The 17,150-nt window shown below is 55.4% G+C and overlaps 2 protein-coding genes across 3 annotated transcripts in view; one reads left to right on the top strand and one right to left on the bottom strand.

Annotated features, from left to right (window-relative positions):
- The window catches only part of STK11 (serine/threonine kinase 11), a 42,943-nt gene extending 37,525 nt beyond the window's left edge, over window positions 1–5,418 (bottom strand). The window contains exon 1 of the mRNA XM_075776726.1: window positions 4,249–5,418. Within this exon, the coding sequence (XP_075632841.1) occupies window positions 4,249–4,538 (290 nt within the window). The 5' untranslated portion in view covers window positions 4,539–5,418. The remainder of the gene's footprint in view (window positions 1–4,248) is intronic.
- Window positions 5,419–13,809: 8,391 nt separating this feature from the next.
- The window catches only part of SBNO2 (strawberry notch homolog 2), a 63,925-nt gene continuing 60,584 nt past the window's right edge, over window positions 13,810–17,150 (top strand). For both annotated transcript variants that reach the window (XM_075736382.1, XM_075736376.1), the window contains exon 1: window positions 13,810–13,903. The gene's annotated coding sequence lies outside the window, so the exon portion shown is untranslated. The remainder of the gene's footprint in view (window positions 13,904–17,150) is intronic.

Genomic DNA, 17,150 nt, shown 5'->3' with positions numbered 1-17,150 from the left:
CAGCCTTTTCCTGTGCATTTCACCTAAAAAAATAGCCCTCCACTTGCAAGGATGGAGCTTGTCATTTCCATCCCCGCAAGAAGCCGCACCTCTTCGTGAGCACAAGCGATACTTCAGATAAGAGACTGAGCAGAGAGCACTTCACCATTTCCTCCTTCAAACTAAGCTTTACACATCTGAACGTACATCTGACATGGGAGGGGCTGACAACATTGCATGTGGATGAATCCGGTGCTGACCTACATCTTTCAAGTTTTAGTACCTAAACGGTTCTTCTCCAGCCATTACCCAAAAGAATTGCAATCATTACAGCATCTCCACCATGCTCCTGCTGCCTCGCCCTCCCCTATGGATGCAGCCTGTGAGATACAGAACCATGTTTCCTGTCCCTTTTCGGTTGGGAGTGAAGGACAGGAAATCAGATGAGTCAGTTTTAGTCCATCTTCTGAAGCACACGCCCCTGCGGCTCGCGACAAGTCCTTCCTTTGGCAGAACCGCCCCTGTTCTGAGGTGCAGGACTTGTTATTTGCAGATCCAAGGAGCAAATTCTCAAAGTACATGCCTACTACACATTTTAAACCTCTGAGGAATTCTAATGAGCATATATTCAAATCTAAGTAATCGCTGAGCGTGGTAAGTACAGTACAAGACACTTGGGATACGCACAGAAAGTCCCAAACACTTAATTAAAATATGAGGCTATTAGCACACGGTTTTATTAAACTTGTGCTGCTGGAGACAAATAGCCTTCCAAATTTTCTTTAATCTTTTCTGCAATCCATCTAAAGTCATTTTTTGTATTAACTGGAAGCAGCAATTAGCCATGGCACTATCTGGTTGCCTAAGCCACCCCAACCTTTCTCTAAAGTGACTAAAGAGAAATGCAGATTCCCTAGATTGACTTAGGGAAATGTGTCTTTTTTAAGTTTAAACCCTCAACATCCTCATCAGGATTCACAGATCCCTTAAGGGCTCATTTTTCAGGGGCAGAACTGGAGTATTTTAAGGTAGAGAAGAATCATTCAATTTTATAAGTCTCAAACATTTTTCGGTCATAATTTCCAGGTCCACAGAACTCTTTCCCGCACCATGAGACAGGGCTGGGGCAACCAGCACCTGCAGGACGAGGCTGCAGTCCCAACCGTTAGTAAGGAGTAACACAAAGATGGCATCAATGCTCAGAGCTCCCCCAGTTGTAACCCCAGCCCTGCAGCAGGGACCTGTACGATCCTCTGTGGCTCATTGCTCTTGTGCTCTCCCTCGCTGTCATTACTCCCTGTGTATTACTTGCTCATGTAATTACCTAAGGGCCAACAGTCTAGGAACTGTTTTCTAGGGAATTTCTTTGATGACACACTATCAACGCAAGCTTCATCTTCAGCACGCAGCAGCAATACTGAGGCATCCCATGATAATGGCTGAGGCATGAGCCCGCTGTAATAATTCCATTACATCTCTGTCAAATGAACCAAATCACATATGTAGCTTTTTCCTGTGTGGTCAGAAGTGCTGGACATCACTTTAGTAGAAACTTTGCAGTTAAGAAAAAAACTGTACAACAAGGTATTTTGAGACTGAAATAGCAAAGGGGCACTTCCAAGAGAGAAGTCCTTTTAAACCAGACCTGAACGCACGCCCTGACTGCTCAGACCCTCTGGCAGTGCACTTAACACATCCGCAGTACTGTATGAAGAAATTACAGTTTAACTAACAGTTAAGATGTCACGCAGTGATTCTTCAGCAGAGAGAGCACTTTGTGAGGGATTCAGAAGACTCTCACTCCTGACCGTTTCCTTTGCAATGAGAGCAAATGCTTTGGAAGCGCCTTCTGCTCAGTCATCCCTCCACAGGGGCACAGCGGGAAGCACCAAGCGGTGGTCCCGTTCTGGTGGTGGACAAAGAGGTTTTTAATCTCAAAGGGCACCAACTGAAGTTGGGATGTTTACAAAGATTGGACAACTAATCACAATCACCTCTCACACCTATGGAGCTGCAGATATCCTCGTCCAGATAAGGACACAAGTGGAGCGGGAAGCAGGACTCGCTAACACAGGAATCACACGTTTACTCATTACTGCACTTAGTAGCTTCCAAGAAACTAACACCTAACGGTGCAATTCAGTCTACAATCTCATTTTCTGCTGTTCTATTACATGTGAGCAGTTTGCTGGATATGAACCATTCAGCAAAGGTGCTCAAACGCAGCTGTAGAAAGAGAAAGTTTAATGGAGTCTGGCCAAGCAGCGTGACATTAAAAACCCCCAAACATAACGTTAGCAGAGTACATCCCAACGCCACCTGGAAATACAGCAACGGCTTGCTCCCCCCATCCATACTGACCAGTCAAACCCTACAGGTTCGATGACTTATCTCACCACAACAGGTTTATTCAGAGCAGAAACAGCTTTCACTGCCTGTTGCAAAAGTGCCGAAGGGTTTCTATAAGGTCAGATTTCTGTGGGTACCCCAAAATGTGACATTTTGGCTTTAAAAAAAATTCATCACTGAAGTAGATAAACAAATAGGTGGACAAAGAGAAAAGGACAAGGTGACAAAAATAGGAACTTGAACTAAAGTAAACCCTCATTACAAGACAACATCTAAAATCTGCCTTGGTGTTTTCAAGCGGGTGCGGCTGAGCCAGAAAAACATCCATAGCAAAACAGAGTGGTGCTTGACTAGTCTGCATTAATAACTAACCTTAACAAAACCAAATGAGACATTCACAGACAGGCTCCGTGCATGAATAAAACTTTACAGAGTTCACTCCAGGACACGGGACCATTGCCGTGGTTCTGATATCAGGAAACTCTCCCGGTATCTGACAAATCCTTTTTCACTACGGGGGAAAACAAAATTTCAATTTAAAAGTTTCACTAAGGAGGAAACGATCTCCCCCTTCTTCAGCAGAAGCTCTCGATGTAACTGAAGGAGGGGGCAAGGGTGGAAAGGGGCACTCATGCCTTTGCCAGAAAAACATTTTATTACATATTAACCAACAGTTTACTCTGATTCTGAACTTGAGCCAGCAAAGGAGAGAAAGGGAGGTCCTGGCATTAGGGTTTGTGACTATTCTGTAGCTAAGTCTGCCACTGAAGGTTAGACGGCAAACTTAAAGAGCTCACTGACACAAGTGCCAGTACAGGATGTGAAATATCTCGCAACTGAGCTCGGAAACTCAAACCAAACTGAGAAACAGAAACAAGACTCTGCTGGGTCAGGGCTCCACGCTCAGCACGCCCCAGCCAAAGACGCAATACAAGAGTCTTCTAAACATCTCCCAAGTTCGCCCTCCCACTACAAGATAAACCCTGGCAAATAGTTTGTTTTGGCTGCAGAAGGCTCCCCTCCACAGCAGATAAACAACCATCTCACAGGGCTGTGACAAACAGCTGGCTGCAGGAAGCACAGCTGGCTGCGAGGCCCTTCAAGCTGAGCACAGTCCCAAGGAAAGGGAAAGTTTCTTCCACCCGACCCGGATGGAGCATAACACCAGGCTTGTCCCACAGTTCATTTTAATTAGTTACTTGTGCCCTGACTAATCAGTATGTAACTGGCACTTTGAAAGCTTCCAAGCACAGCTCTTGAGTCATCGAAATAAAAAAGGTTGACAACCTTTGTCCCCATTTTACAGCTGCAGAAATCAACTGAAAAGAGCCCTGAATGACTTCCCAAATGCATCAGTCAGAAATGAAACCAAGGAAAACACCAAGACTTCCTACCCTGTTGGGCACACAATCCACTGGATCACATTCCAGGCACCTATACGTGGGTGGGAGCTGTTACTGTCACCCTGAAGCACCACGCACCCCTGGATGGGTACACAAATAACACACGATGCAACGACACAAAGTGCGTTTCTCCTCTCAACTACACCACCGCTCACCTTTCCTAGCCGGCGGCACCACAGTTTATCTCTTCAAGGTGAAAGCTTAAAGAGGAATTTCTTTAAGAAATACTATTTTATTCTTTGAGCAATACTTTAAAAAAAAAATGGCCTGTGTTATGGGCTGCCTACTCAGACAGATGGACCTGCATCCCCAGCCCTGGGGAACCAGGTCCTTTCCCAACCTTCACAAGAGCGCTGGCAGCAGTTCAACAGTAAAGAGATTCCTGAATACCTTCGGTTTAGGAAGCACTTCCACAGCAGAGAGCCACATTGTTAGTTAAAATGCTACAGAACTTCACCTAGAAAATAACAACAAAGTTTAACCCCTCAGTTCCCAGCTACCAGAAATATTTACTCACTTTTTCACATTTGCCTCCCCATTGGGAATTCTGCGTAGCTTCTTCTTCTTCAGTATTTTCACAGCTCTCCTGCAGAGGGTTTCAGAGTCCAACATCTCCTTGACTTTGCCATAAGACCCTTCTCCAAGTAAGTCTCCCATCAGGTATTTGCCAATGAGCTTGGCCCTTTTCCGCCGTGGCTGGTAGATGACCTCTGTGGAGTCAATGCGATGGATAAAAGTGTCCATCCCCACAGACATCAGCTCGCTCTCTGCAAACATACCCAGCTGCTGTGGCTCCTGCATATCCATCCTGGATTAACTTCCTTAACCTGTTTTCCTTAAGCGCTCGGGGGTTTAATCCTGTTTGTGAGTTTCCAACACTCCCTTTTACTCCTTCTTGAAAAAAAATTTCCAGAAGATTGTACAAACATGAATTAAAAAAAAAAACAAAAACAAAACAAACCTATGAGCTGCTTCCAGCTCAACTGGATGCTAAAAGATCCAGGCCTGGCTCCAGAAACACAATGTCTTTTAAAAAGAATAAGTATCTTTGAGCAGATACACTCAGTTTGGGACTTGCTTTGCTTCTGGCCTGGTCCCACTCCTAGGGTTCTTTCAAGTCAACTTGGCCTTTAACTTGGCCCAGTTTGGTTCTTAAGTGCTAGGTCATTCTCTGGGACTTTAGGCCACCACGTAAAAACAGACACTTGCCGAGTCTCTTTCGTGACTTTCCATTCCTAGTAGATCATAGTCACCGACTCCAAACCAGATGGCAGGGGAAGCGCTTCTGCCCTGCTGTCCTCACCGCCCAGGCACGAGCGCAGACAGGTGTTTTCAGCCGTTTGGAAGCTGGAACCAAGTTTCTTTGAAGGAGTTTTCAGAAACAATTCTAATGTCTTCGCTTTGCACGCCTACAAAAGTTTGAGGCCTTTGGTGCCTATCGAGATCTCCCAGGGGCATCCTTCAACCGCTTGGATTCCGCCTGGCACATGATGTGTCACCACCACAGGTCCGGGTGTCAGACAACCCACCCCCACTGCAGCTCTACCCCCCCCACACCTTAACACGGGAACAAGCGGGGGGTCAGTCCCTCAGCCCAGCACCCCAAACAGCCCATCCCCTCTCCCAACAAGGGAAGGTCAACGCAGAGATGCCAACCCTGCCCGGGCCCCCCGCCCCCCCAGGTGCCCGCCGGTCAGGGCGGGGGGGGGAAGCGAGGGACACGGCAGCCACCCCCGGGAGAGCAGGGAAGGGAAAAGGGGATAAAACACTTTAAGTGCAACCAAACTGGCGATGGAACCAGGCGGGAAGGGGGGGGGGTGACCCGGGAGGGGAGGTGACCTCCGGTTCCGGCCCAGCCGAGCTCCCCGCTTCCTCAGCGGGGCGGGGGCAGCCCGCCCGGGACGGGCCCTTCCCCCGCGGGCCGAGGACGAGCCCCGCGGGCAGCTCCGCCCACTCCCTCACCCCCGGGCCTCCGCGTCCCGCTGTCAACTCAGGGGAGGGGGGCGGGCAGCCTCGTCCCCCCTCCCCGCCGCCGGGCTCGGGAACCGGGCCGGGTCCCGGCGCCTCGCTCCCCCTCGCCTCAGGGGGGCGCCCCGCCAGCCGCTGTCCCCGCTCTGCCACCGCGGCCCTGCCCAGGGGCCCCACTCCAGCCGCCCCGCGAGCCCGCCGGTCCCCGCCGCCCCTTTACCCCCGCCGCCAGCCCCGCCGCAGCACGCACGCCGCCGCCATTTTGTTTACCTCCCGCCCCCGCCCGGCCCCGCCGCGCTCCCGCCGCTGCCCCCTCCGGGCCTCGCACCTCCCTGGCGACCGACGTGCGCTCCCATTGGCCGCGGCGCCGGCCCCGCCCCCGCGCGCTCGCCCGCAGGTTGGCTGCGGCGGCGCCACGAGGGGGCGGATCCGGCGGTGCGGCTTTCGCTTCCGGTTGGCTCGCTGCGTTTCCAACCCGCCCACCCACTCCGGCGGGCGGTGGGGCCTCGGGATAGACCGCGAGAGCTGTCCGTCACCGGCAGGGGCGGGGCTGGCGGCGGCGGGGCGGTGGAGGGCAAAGGGCAAGGGGCGGAGGGCGAAGGGGAAGCGGGTGCTATGGAGACGGGGCGCGGGCCTGTCGCTGCCGTGTCTGCGATCGGGGCCTGCCGGGGCCTGCCCGGAGCGGAACTCCGCCCTGCCCTGCCGGCAGTCGGGCCTGCCCTGCCCGGAGCGAAGCCCTGCCCGGAGCCGGGCCTGCCCTGCCCGCCCTTGGGCAGCTCTGCAGCAGTTCCGAGGTCCGGGTGAGCCCGGGGCTCTCCCGTGAGCCTGTTCCCCAGCCCGCGGAGCTCAGCGCAGCTCCTGCTCTGTTCCAGCCACCGCAGGGCGGAGCGGTTCCTGGTGCCGGTGCCCTCCCTGTCCATACGGCCCTGCTGCCGGTGGGCAGCCGGCTCCAGTCCGGCCGGGAAGCGGCTCCTTTGCTGCCGCCTTCTAGGAACGGTCAGAAATGCGGCACTGCCCGGTTTTAAGCAGAGCAGAAACGCTCTTGGGTCAGACCGCATCTTTCTGGGGAGCCGCTGCTGCCGATCCAAACATTTTATGCTAAATTTAACGTGTGCTAAACCTCTGCAATGCGTGCGGGGGATTCTGTTACGAGAGCTCTCTCGAGACAGGACGCCCTTTTCCCCGCTGACCCATCCTGCCGTCGCTGCCCGCTCAGGCCCCTTTTTCCTCTCTGCCCTTGTTAGACCCCCATACCCTGCCCCAGCCCAAGGCTCCTGATGGCTCCAAGCGTTTTGGGGGTTTTGATGAGGATGCTCAATCCTACACGTGTTTTCACGCTCCAGGATAACAATAAATAACTGACAGTAAATGGAACAGAACGCGGTTTTTATCTGTGACCTCAGAGGCGATACAGGCACGGGGATGCTGGGTCTGTTTTCTTTCTGCCATGCGATGTCAACACCGGTACCCAAATCTGTTTCCGTTCAAAAACACGGATGGGGAAGGGTTTCCATCAAGTCGAACACAGCATTCGTGCTCCTGCCCATCCTAAAACCCACAGGCAATCCTCACTGCCTCCCCTGGCCGTGTGCTCTGCTCCTGGGAAAAGGGTGCCCAACGATCCCTAAACCACAGCTGATCTGTGCGGATCCTTCCCTGCCTGGAGAACTGCTGGAACACCGCTAGGGCTGTGGGAGGTGGCTTTAGGGGGAATTTACCACCATCACCAGAGTTTTTCATTCACTCACCCCCCTCCCCTCCCTGTTCTCAGCTCCCCACTATTTATTTGTCGTTTCAGCAGCAGCACCCAGGGATCTCCCCAGGCCCCAGCAGGCACACGGCGCCCTCGCAGATAATCCTGCCCAAACGGCTTATCTCCCCAGCAGGTAGGACAGGCAGCAGACAGGCAGGGATGCTGCTCCCAGCACAGCCAGGCCTGGAAACACGCTGCCAGGAGCCCTCCGGTCCCCCCCGCGGCAGCCCCCAGCACGGATCAGCTCCAGCACACATCCGTCCAGCCTTCAGAAACCTTCCCATCCCCCAGCACATGCCAGCCCTGCACTGCTTCTCCTGAGGGAGATTCCTCCTAATATGCAACACAAATTTCTTGGTGCCATAAATCCCACATTTCCGCAGGTTTCTCAGTTTCTCCACCAGCATCGAAGGCCACGCCGGGTCCAGCCCGGTGTCTCTGGCTCCGTCCTTGCTCACCCACCTTGGAAACCTTCTCCCGCAGCTCTCCCAGCCGTCGTTGGTGGTCCTGCACTTTCAGCTGTGCGTGTTTAAGGATACTTAAAGGCAGGGACGCAGATTCCTCAATTCCCCTGAGCTGGGTACTGCTGAAATCTGGGTCAGACTTGTTCTTTTCCCCTTTTATTTCAACAGGGAAGTTCACAACTGGGAGAAACAGGGAGTGGGGAGCTGCACCCTCCCAGGAGGGCAGCTGATGGGTTGGCACCCACCTAGGATGCAGCTCTGCCACAGCTCCCTGCAGCTGCCTGGGCATCTTTGGGGTTTTAAGGGCTCTGTTATTTGTTTGACACCATTTCCAGCCGTTGCCGTTTGCTTTGGTTGGTGTGTTGCAAAAGAAGAAGAAAACATCCCTGCTTTGACACATGCATATTTCCCTTTCAATAAGTTATGATTTCCTTTATTGTGAATTTTGCACTAAATCGTGTTCAAAGCCCTTCTGAAGGAATTTGGTTACTTGGAATCTCTACCTTTAATAAAAAATGCAAATAGCCTGCCAGCCCTTGTGGCCAGGCACAAGAACTTGGAAAAGACCAGGGGAAAAAAAAAAGAGAGGGCAATGAAAGAAATCCTCAGCAGAGTAGTTCCGGAGAGGTCCATGGTTTCCTTCAGCCCCTCCCTGGATTCAGGCAGAGAGAACACTTCCTCCTCCTCACCCCAAGCGAAGGGACACCCAGCGCTGGGGGGTAGATGAGGCCAAACAGCTGCCCAGTGCCCCCCAAAACAGCAGCCCAGCACCCAGCTCCACCACCCCAGCCAGTAACTCTGGCACGTCCCGAGGGCACGGGCTTTTCTCAGCACCTGTCCCCGACAGCCCTGAGCCAAAATGCTTCTCCTGCCGGGACTCTCCACTGTCTAACAAGGGTTGGGCTCCACACCACGGGGGCATTAGAAGGGTGTCCCAAGAGGAAGGGTTTCACTGGGAGCACGCCGCAGCCTCGCTCCCTCCCAGCCCGGCACCAGAATTTTTGTTATGGCAGCCAGCTCCGGCGTAGAGGCTGCCGGCACAGCCCACGCCGTGCCAGCTCCTGCCGGGGAACAGCTGGTCGCAGGTGCCAGCACACTTGGTCTGTGCAGTCACCAGCTGCACACCCACTTCCAAACACGCAGAGGAACCAAGATGTTTGCAGCCGTGGCTTCCTCCCAGGGCCTGCTGCACTAGAGGTTAAAACCCATCAGGAAAGGGATGGAGCTGGGGAATGCACCCAGGGCACCAGCTCCAAGAGCCGAGCCATTGTTTTGAGGCAGGACAGGAGAAATCCATGAGTTCTGCCTTTTCCACGAGAGCTGCTGGCACTGCATGGGATCACAAAGCCCAGGCAGGAGAGACCCCAGCCCACTCTGGGGTCCCCCCACAACACTCTCTCCCCAGCTCTGTTGCTAGTTCGTCTGGGGCATCCAGCCCTGTAACAGCAGGAGGAGGCAGAGGAGGCTTTGAGGGCTGCTGAGCATCTCCAACACACAGAAGAGGGGGGTGCAGAGGCACAGACTGCCCCGCCGAGCCCCCCCAGGCTCCTGCCAGCGTCGCATTCCCCTCCTGCTCCCTCGCAGCCTTTTCTCATGCTAGTGCCTGGCTACATGTGATTTACTTCGATCTTGGCACTGAGTCCAGAGTGCTGGAAAGCGATCACCCAAATTCTGGTAAGTGCTGTGCTTCCCCCTCTTCCCGAGAGGGACGGGTTCCCAGCAGCAGGAGGGCAGGATTGATTGGAAACCGTCCACGGCAGAAGGCAGCTCCCATTGCTTTGGCGGCAGCTCCCTGTCTGCGTTGCATCAGCTGCACTCTGCTCCCTGCCGATCCTGCTGCCTGCCCCGCCAGGGCGGCAGGGAAACGGGCTTCCCTGAGGTCAAATCCTGCCCGGCCCTCTGGGAATGGGGCAAGCAGGGCCCCACTCAGCACACTTGGGGTGCCCCATGGCACCCCCGGGTGCCCCAGCCCTGTCCCCCATCAGGGGCTTGTGGCTGCATCAGCTGTCCCGAGCATCTGCACCAGCATCTTCACCTCTAGCTGCGAGGTAAGCCTGCCCAGGAGCCAAGGGGAATCAGGCTGAGACCTGCAAATCTTGTTGCATGTAGGCCACTGCACAGCGCACAGCCACTGCTGTCCCCTCATCTGCTCCGCCAGATGGGGCAAAGCCCAGAGCCCACAGCCCCGCTTCCAGCCAGGAAAAGTCTGCCCAGACATGAGATGGCTTTGCAGGACTCCCCAGCCTGGGACGTCCCCACCAGGCCCCGTCCCTGCTGCCTCCCTGCACCATCCGGCCCCATCACCGGCGCAGAGGGACCCTGGCACCAGGGTAGCCAGGCTCCCTGGGGGCTGCTGGTCTGTCCCCACAGCTGCCTTTTCACGAAGCTGTGGGGAGGCGTGGGGCCAACTGGGTGCAGGGCTCCTCGCTCCTCACTCCGGCGGAAAGTCAGGGGATTTACAGGCTGTGGGGAAAAACAGGAACTGGCTGTGCACGACAGCAGCCAGGCTCACCCCGACATGGCCACGGCTCTGCAGCATGCATGAGAGCAAAGCCTGTAGGATCAGCACCCTAAAACTCCCATCTTTGACCCCATTTCCCTGGGACCAGATGCCCCCCAGGGACTCTGCTGCCCAGGAAGGGCTTTTTCTGGGGATTCCAGACCATTCCCAGGGACATCCCTTCCTTGCAAGGGCCAAAGCATCAGCACACAGCTCAGCCATGTCCCCAGCACACCACATTTCTCCGCCTCACATCCCACCAGTGCAGACACAGTGCAGCCCCAGTGCCCCCAGTCCCACCGCCCCAGACCAGCATCCCTTCTGCAGGGCAGGCAGGGCCACCACGAGGTGACACCCCACATGGGGGGGTAACAGGGAAGGCAGAGCTCTCTGCACACCAACAGCACCCCTGCCTGCTCCCCAGCTCTGGGGGCTGCAGCTGAAGGCAGCCAAATCCTGGCCCGTTGCAGCCTCGTGGCTCTGAGTGTTCGGGACATGCCTGTTGCATGTCACAGCAGCAACAGGTTCAACAAGAAAACGTGTGCTGAAGATGCTGCCTTCTCCTTGTGTGACTGGAGCAGCAGGAGGCTCAGGAGGAGGCATTCCCCACCAGCACCCACACCTGAGCACCCACACCCTGCACTTACCCCACCAGAGCCCCCCAGCACAGCCCAGGGATGCTCCTGCAGTAGCACCTATGGGCCCTCCCCTCCCATATTAAGTGGCAGCAATTAGAGCAATTTGTCTGCACCCTTGCCCCGAGAGCTGTGTGGAGGGAGAGCTGAGCATGGCATGGCATCTGAGACCATCTCATGGTGCAGCAGCGCCTGCCTGCAGCCAGTGTGGGGAGGTGGTGGGTGGCCCCATGGGGCAGGGTGCCCACACTTGTGAAGTGTGGCAGCACCTCACAGGCTGTGCCTGCTGTGGTGAGAGCGCACCGGGGCAGAGCCCACACCTTGGGGCCGCTGGCTTTGCGGGGCTCCCTCAGCGGCGGCCCCAGGGACTGTGGGCTGAGGCAGCAGCGGGGCCAGGGGGTTCATGTCTAAAACAGGAACCAGGCTGGGACGGGGGGTGAGTGAAATAAGTGGTTGCGGCACCAGCTGCAGAGGCGTTGGTGGTTACAGGAGGAGACCAGTTCATTGCTGAAGGGATCAGTACGCATTCTTCCAGTGTGTCTACTTATTCATATCTGTATCATGCTAAATAAATAGCTCTAGGGGATTTTAGACCCTTAAAGATGCATGGCTAGCTAGACTCCAGCAATTGCTCTCAGATAAGGTGGCCGATAGCCTGGAGGGGATGAGGATAGTCCTACCTGGCCTGTGGGGACGCTGCTCGCACCCCCCAGCGTGCCAGGGCTGTGTGTGGGGCAAGAGGCAGAGCAGGGCGATTTATTGCAGGGATGTGACTTAACAGAGCCAGAGCCTCTGGTGCTGGGCTCTGGAGAAAGACCATTTCAGAAAGCATGACACAATTACTTTGATTAATTAAACGCGTGCAAATGAATGAAGTCTTCCGAGAGCAGCGCTCATTGACAGGATTAAAAGCCCAAACGAGACAAATGCTGTGCTCGGGTCAGAGCAGGGGGAAGGGAACCTTCCCCCCGGGTGACGAGGGACCTGCCCTTCTCCATGGGGTGGGGGTCCCGGGTCAGAGTGCTCAGCTGTGCCATTGGGGGGGCTGCGTTGTCCCCTGCCCCCGGGGGTTCCCTGACTGGTTTAGGGGGCTGGGGCTGGGCTTTGGGTTCAGGCGCAAGTTGCCCCAAATGCAGTAGGTTGTGGGAGAGGCAAGGGACCCCGGAGTTCTGGCTCCAAAGCTCCCTGAGATGAAGTGCTCAGCTCCTCAAGAGGGAATGGGACCAGCTGAGTGCGTCTGCGCCCGACTGAGCTGCCACGTGAACCCCCAAACCTTTTGTTCCCTGGTCTCCTTTGGAGACAGCTCCTTTGGTGGGTACCACAGTGCTCTTTGAGCTGGATGGGCTCGTGCGGCTGTGGGTCTGGGGCAGGGCCAGGGTCCCTGGGGACTCCTTCAGCAAGACTCCTCCAGCAGGAGTGGGGCTCAGAGCACCCAGCTCCTGAAAGGGCCTTTACCCCCCCGGCCTTGTCAGGTGAGGACTCCCAGATGCCCCTAAATCCGGTCTGCCCGGCCATGCCTTGCTGCGGCTGCTTGTCTGGGGCTGCAGCGCGGGTGTGGAGCCCAGTACATTTCCTGTAAGCCAGCTGGGATCCCCGTTACCGACATTCGCCCCGTCCCTGCTGCGGCCGCGGTGTCACAGACCTCCCTGGTCAAGGTCCCCCCTTCCCTCCCACCAGCGTCTCTGGCAGGAGCCCGGGGTTTCGAAAGGCCGAGCAGATAATGGTGGTTCTGTTCTGCCGGCACTTTCCTTCTTGGGGATAAATCAACCCCCGTCGCCGCCACTGCGTTGGGGATGCCAACGTAAAAATAGACCTATCTGGCATGGGTTTTTGTATGACCCCATCAGGATTTTTGTTCTTATGCTGGGAGTTAGAAGGGGCAAAGATCCAACATAAGTAATGGGAAATTAAAAAAAATTTACAAGAATGGGTGGGAGGGAAAACCAAGGAGCATGGGGGGATTTGCCAGACTAGTTTATTTTTCAGATCTGTGATTCAGCACTTCAGCTGATTTGCAGTTAATTCTTAGAGTGGGACTCCCGGATGGCAGCAAGTGGAATTCCTTGGAAGCTGGTGCGGATTTGAACGTTTCCCTTCTCGGCTCTCCCGCTTCCTCCGGAGGCGGATAGCTCCTGCACCGATCCGCAGGTAGGAAAACTGAGGGACCTCCCTGCCCGTGGGGAGGAACCGCCGGTGCCCACCGGGCTGTGGGCAGACCCCGACGGCCGAGGCCGCCCCCAGGTTTCGGCTCCCCCGGGAACCGATGGCTCCCTCGCTGAGGACAAGGCGAGCGCTCCCCGGCCCGGGTCAGGCAAAGCCCCCGGCTCGGCAGGGCCCGAGCGATGGTCTCTGGGCCGGGAACCGCCGCTGCGGGCGCCGTGAGGGGCCGGGGGCTGCTCCCGCACGAACGGAGCCGGGCACCGGGCAGGAAAGGGCCCGACCAGGAAAAGCCCGGCGGGACGGCGGCGCAGGCCCTGGGAGCGGCCCCGGGTCCTGCTGCGGCCGGTGACACGGGCCGGGGGGGTTCCCTCGGCCCCGGGCCCTCCCTGGCCACCGGAGCCGCTTCCCAACGCCGCAGGCCCTGCAGCCCCTACACCGGCCGGGCCCTCCCTTACCTGCTTCCCCCCAGCTCTGGAGCCTGCCGTTCCCCCAGTCCCCCTCGGCCCGGCCAGCCGCCCCCCCAACCCCGGCTTCCCCCTGTTCCCCCCGGCCCCGGTTCCGCCGCCGGTCCCGCCCCCCGCCCACTTCCGGCCCGGAAGTCCGTGTCCCCCCAAGATGGCGGCCACGCGGAACACGGAAGTGCGGAGAGGCGGCGGCCGCCGGGCGGGAGCTTGAGCCCCCCCGGGACGCAGGTAAGGGCCGCCCGCGCTCTGCTTCCCCCCGCCGCGGACCCCGCGCCGGCTCCTCCCCAGGCCGGGTCGGGGGCTGCCCCTACCGCGGCGTTGCCCCGGACTGGCGGGGCTGAGGGCTCGGTTCTTCCGGGCTGCCGCCTGGCCCGATCCCCTCAGCAGGCGGAGGGCCCCGGGCCCCACTCCTCGCGGCCGGACCGGGGTATCCTGGGGCCCTGTGGGAGGAGCGCGGCCCTCCGGTGTACCGCTCCCGCCCCCACCGCCCCCCGGCCGGGCCTGCCCGGGGCCGCCTGTCGCCGCTGCGAGAGCCGTCCGGGGGGGGGGGGGGGGGCAGCGAGCGGCAGCCCCCGCTCACCCTCCGCTCACCCTCCGCTCACCCCCCGGACGGGCGGGTCGCTTGTGCTTCTCTACGCGTGTCCGCGTCCCGGGCGGTCCCACGGGAGGAGCCGGGGTCGTTGCTGTGAAACGGTGGCCGCTCGCTGAGCGCCATCGCCGCGGCCCGTCCCGTTTGGTTTGCGAAGAGCCGGTCTGTGTCCCGGCTCCCGCGGTGCTGCATCACAGGAACCGCGAGATGCCGCGGGGCGAAGCCCTTCGCCTCCGGTCCTCTGAGCTGATCGCGGTCCCGGAGCGGACCCTGGACTCCTCCAGCCCTGCCGAAGGCCAGGCTCCGGGCAGAGACCCGCGGGGATGGCAGGAGCCAGCGAGCCCCCGCCTGTCCGCGCTCCTCCTGCAGCTCTTTCAAACCCAGAGCCGTGGAAGCGCGTACAGGAATCCAGCAGGGGCCAAGCCTCTGCCTCTGGTGGTGCGGCTCTTACCGGCCCAGCTAAGAGCCTCTGAAAAATAGAGCTTGTGCTAACAGACTCGTAACTCTAGTGCTGTTAGCGGTCACCGGCGTAATCGGTTCTTAACGCAATTAAGGTTTAAGAAGGAGCTCACTCCTCGAAAGTGCCCCTAACGATCAGCATAAGAACTGTGACTTCAGATGGGCATGCTCCATTTACAATTACAATTGTCTTTTGAACGGCGAGTTCTGCAGGTTCGCTGCTGGGATCCAAAAGCTTGTAAGGGTTTTTCTGGTTTGTGCCCTATTGCTGTTGTAAATTTAGTGGGCAGAGAGATATTGGCTGTACCTGTGCGGTGCTGTTGTCTTCCGCAGATTATCTACGTGTCATCTGGAAGGACGAGCTCGCTCTGACCCGCGTGGGTATGGCTGAACTGAAGAGCAGCTGGTGGTGGGAATGTATTTAAGTGGAAAACTATGTACTAATACTTTTGCTTTGAGTTCAGGGAATGTTATGCATCCCATAAAGCAGTGAAAGTTTCGCAGGGTTCATTAGGTAGGATGCCAGCTGGAGGCTTTGGAACCCTGAACTCTGTTCTCATCTCTGCTGCTTGCTCTTTTTTTGATAGAGATCTGTTTGCTTGATGTTTGCACCTTCACTTTCCCAAAATAGGATTTATACCTCCAGCAGCTCAATTTAATGAAGCCTCACTCAAACGCTAGTGCAAGTTTGACGAAGACTTGGATTGTCTGAAATACTTTTTCAGTCGTTGCCAAAGCGATGCCTAAAACCATCTGAAGTCTCAGTGCTCAGCACTGGTGTAGCACAAAGCTGGCATTATCCTGGAGTGCCTGAAATCACTGTTCTGTCTGCCAGCTTGCCTGGCATTAGGTGTGAAAGTTAACGGGACTGTGTTGGCATTAGAGGCTCTTTGTCTAATTAAACAGTGGCATTTTTTCTCTGGCCTGTTTCATGTAGTAGCTGGGACGGCCAATGAAAGTCGAACAAGGAAGGTATCTTTCCCCCACCTGCTTCCTTCCCTGGTGTTTTGCCTGTTCTTGGAATCATACTCGTGCTTTTGCTGGGCTTTCAGACCAGCTGAAAGAGAAGATTTTTTTTCTTTATAATGGAAAGCATCATGGTAAACCCACAGAACTTGTCAGGCAATGGCACAGCCAGTGCATTTTGCAAGTTTTTTTTTTTTTGTAATGATTAGATCTCAAGTTTGATTTTTTTTTTTTTTTAAAAAAGCATTCAGAAAGATTTTGCTGAGTCCCATGTGTGGATTTTTCTTTCGTATGTATGAGTTCAGCTTTAAAAAAATAAACACCAAACCTAGAAGTTCTTAATGTTTTGCTAGATGCCATTTCCTCCCATACTTTACCTTTCTCAGGGTCTTACACCCTCATCCTCGAACAGGAGCAGACTTCTGAAAAGTCATTTGTCCCTCTCTTTAGCTGCCTGGTTGCTTGCTGTTGGGTGTTGGTGTTTTGCTGAGCTCTCCACGCGATACATCCCCCACTAAATCCTGATGACTTTGGAACAAAATCAGCAGGACCAAGCATTGTGTTTGTTATGTGTCAGACACGGGACAGGCTGCGTCTGCCGGACCGGCAGTTCGTTGAAAGCCACAGCTACTCACATTGGAGGTTTTTTAACACTGAAGTATACGTGGACAGGAATTTTTAATTTATTTTTGTTGTTTAAAGTAGTGAGCATATGGTGTGTTTGAGGGTTGTGTTTCCTGACTGAATAGGCCTTTTTAATGGTCAAGTTATAGATCCCTGAAATGGAGGGTCTAGAATAAAAATGCTGACACAGGTTTAAAGCTTTTTGAATAGTGACACTGTAATAAAGAGGTAACTGTGTAGACACTGAATACTATGCTGTGATTTTTAAGCGTGGGAGTCTGGATCTCTCAGGAAAGCCTTCTAGGCTTAATTAGGAGTTTTATATTCTCCCAAAACATTTTTTCAGATTAAAACTTAAAACTCTTCAGTCTTTTTTTGGAAACATGATCAAGGTCTGTAGTGTGTAGCTATGAAAGAGGCTAATACATATCTCTCTTATGGACAAAGTGTGTGTTGAGCCTGCCTGAAGGTTGGCTGGTTTGAAACGCTGTTTATGTGATCAATAGGGAAGCAGGCTTTGATGTCCTTGAGTATTTTTTCTGCCATGAGTGGCTGTGCGACCTGCTCAGCTCCAACGGAGAGTGTTTCTTCCAATGCAGCTTGTGATTGAGTGTCTTAGAGACCAGGGGTAGAGGCAAAGTGTAAGGAGTCTGGGGACCCATGTTTTCTTGGCTTCTGACCTTAGGCAGCTCAGTTCTTTGTGCTCTCCTCTTTCCCTTTAATTAAGTAGTGTAATAACACGTGTCTACCTTGCAGGTGTACTTCTGAGGCTGACTTCATTACTGCTTGTGCTACAGCTACGTCCAGGTGTGCTTTGCTGCTGCTGGCCCTCGGCTG

This window comes from Balearica regulorum, chromosome 26 (assembly GCF_011004875.1).
Source record: "Balearica regulorum gibbericeps isolate bBalReg1 chromosome 26, bBalReg1.pri, whole genome shotgun sequence".
Classification (NCBI taxonomy): Eukaryota; Metazoa; Chordata; class Aves; order Gruiformes; family Gruidae; genus Balearica; species Balearica regulorum.
The sequence above is the reverse complement of the archived record's forward strand: the minus strand, read 5'-3'. Positions and strand labels throughout refer to the sequence as shown.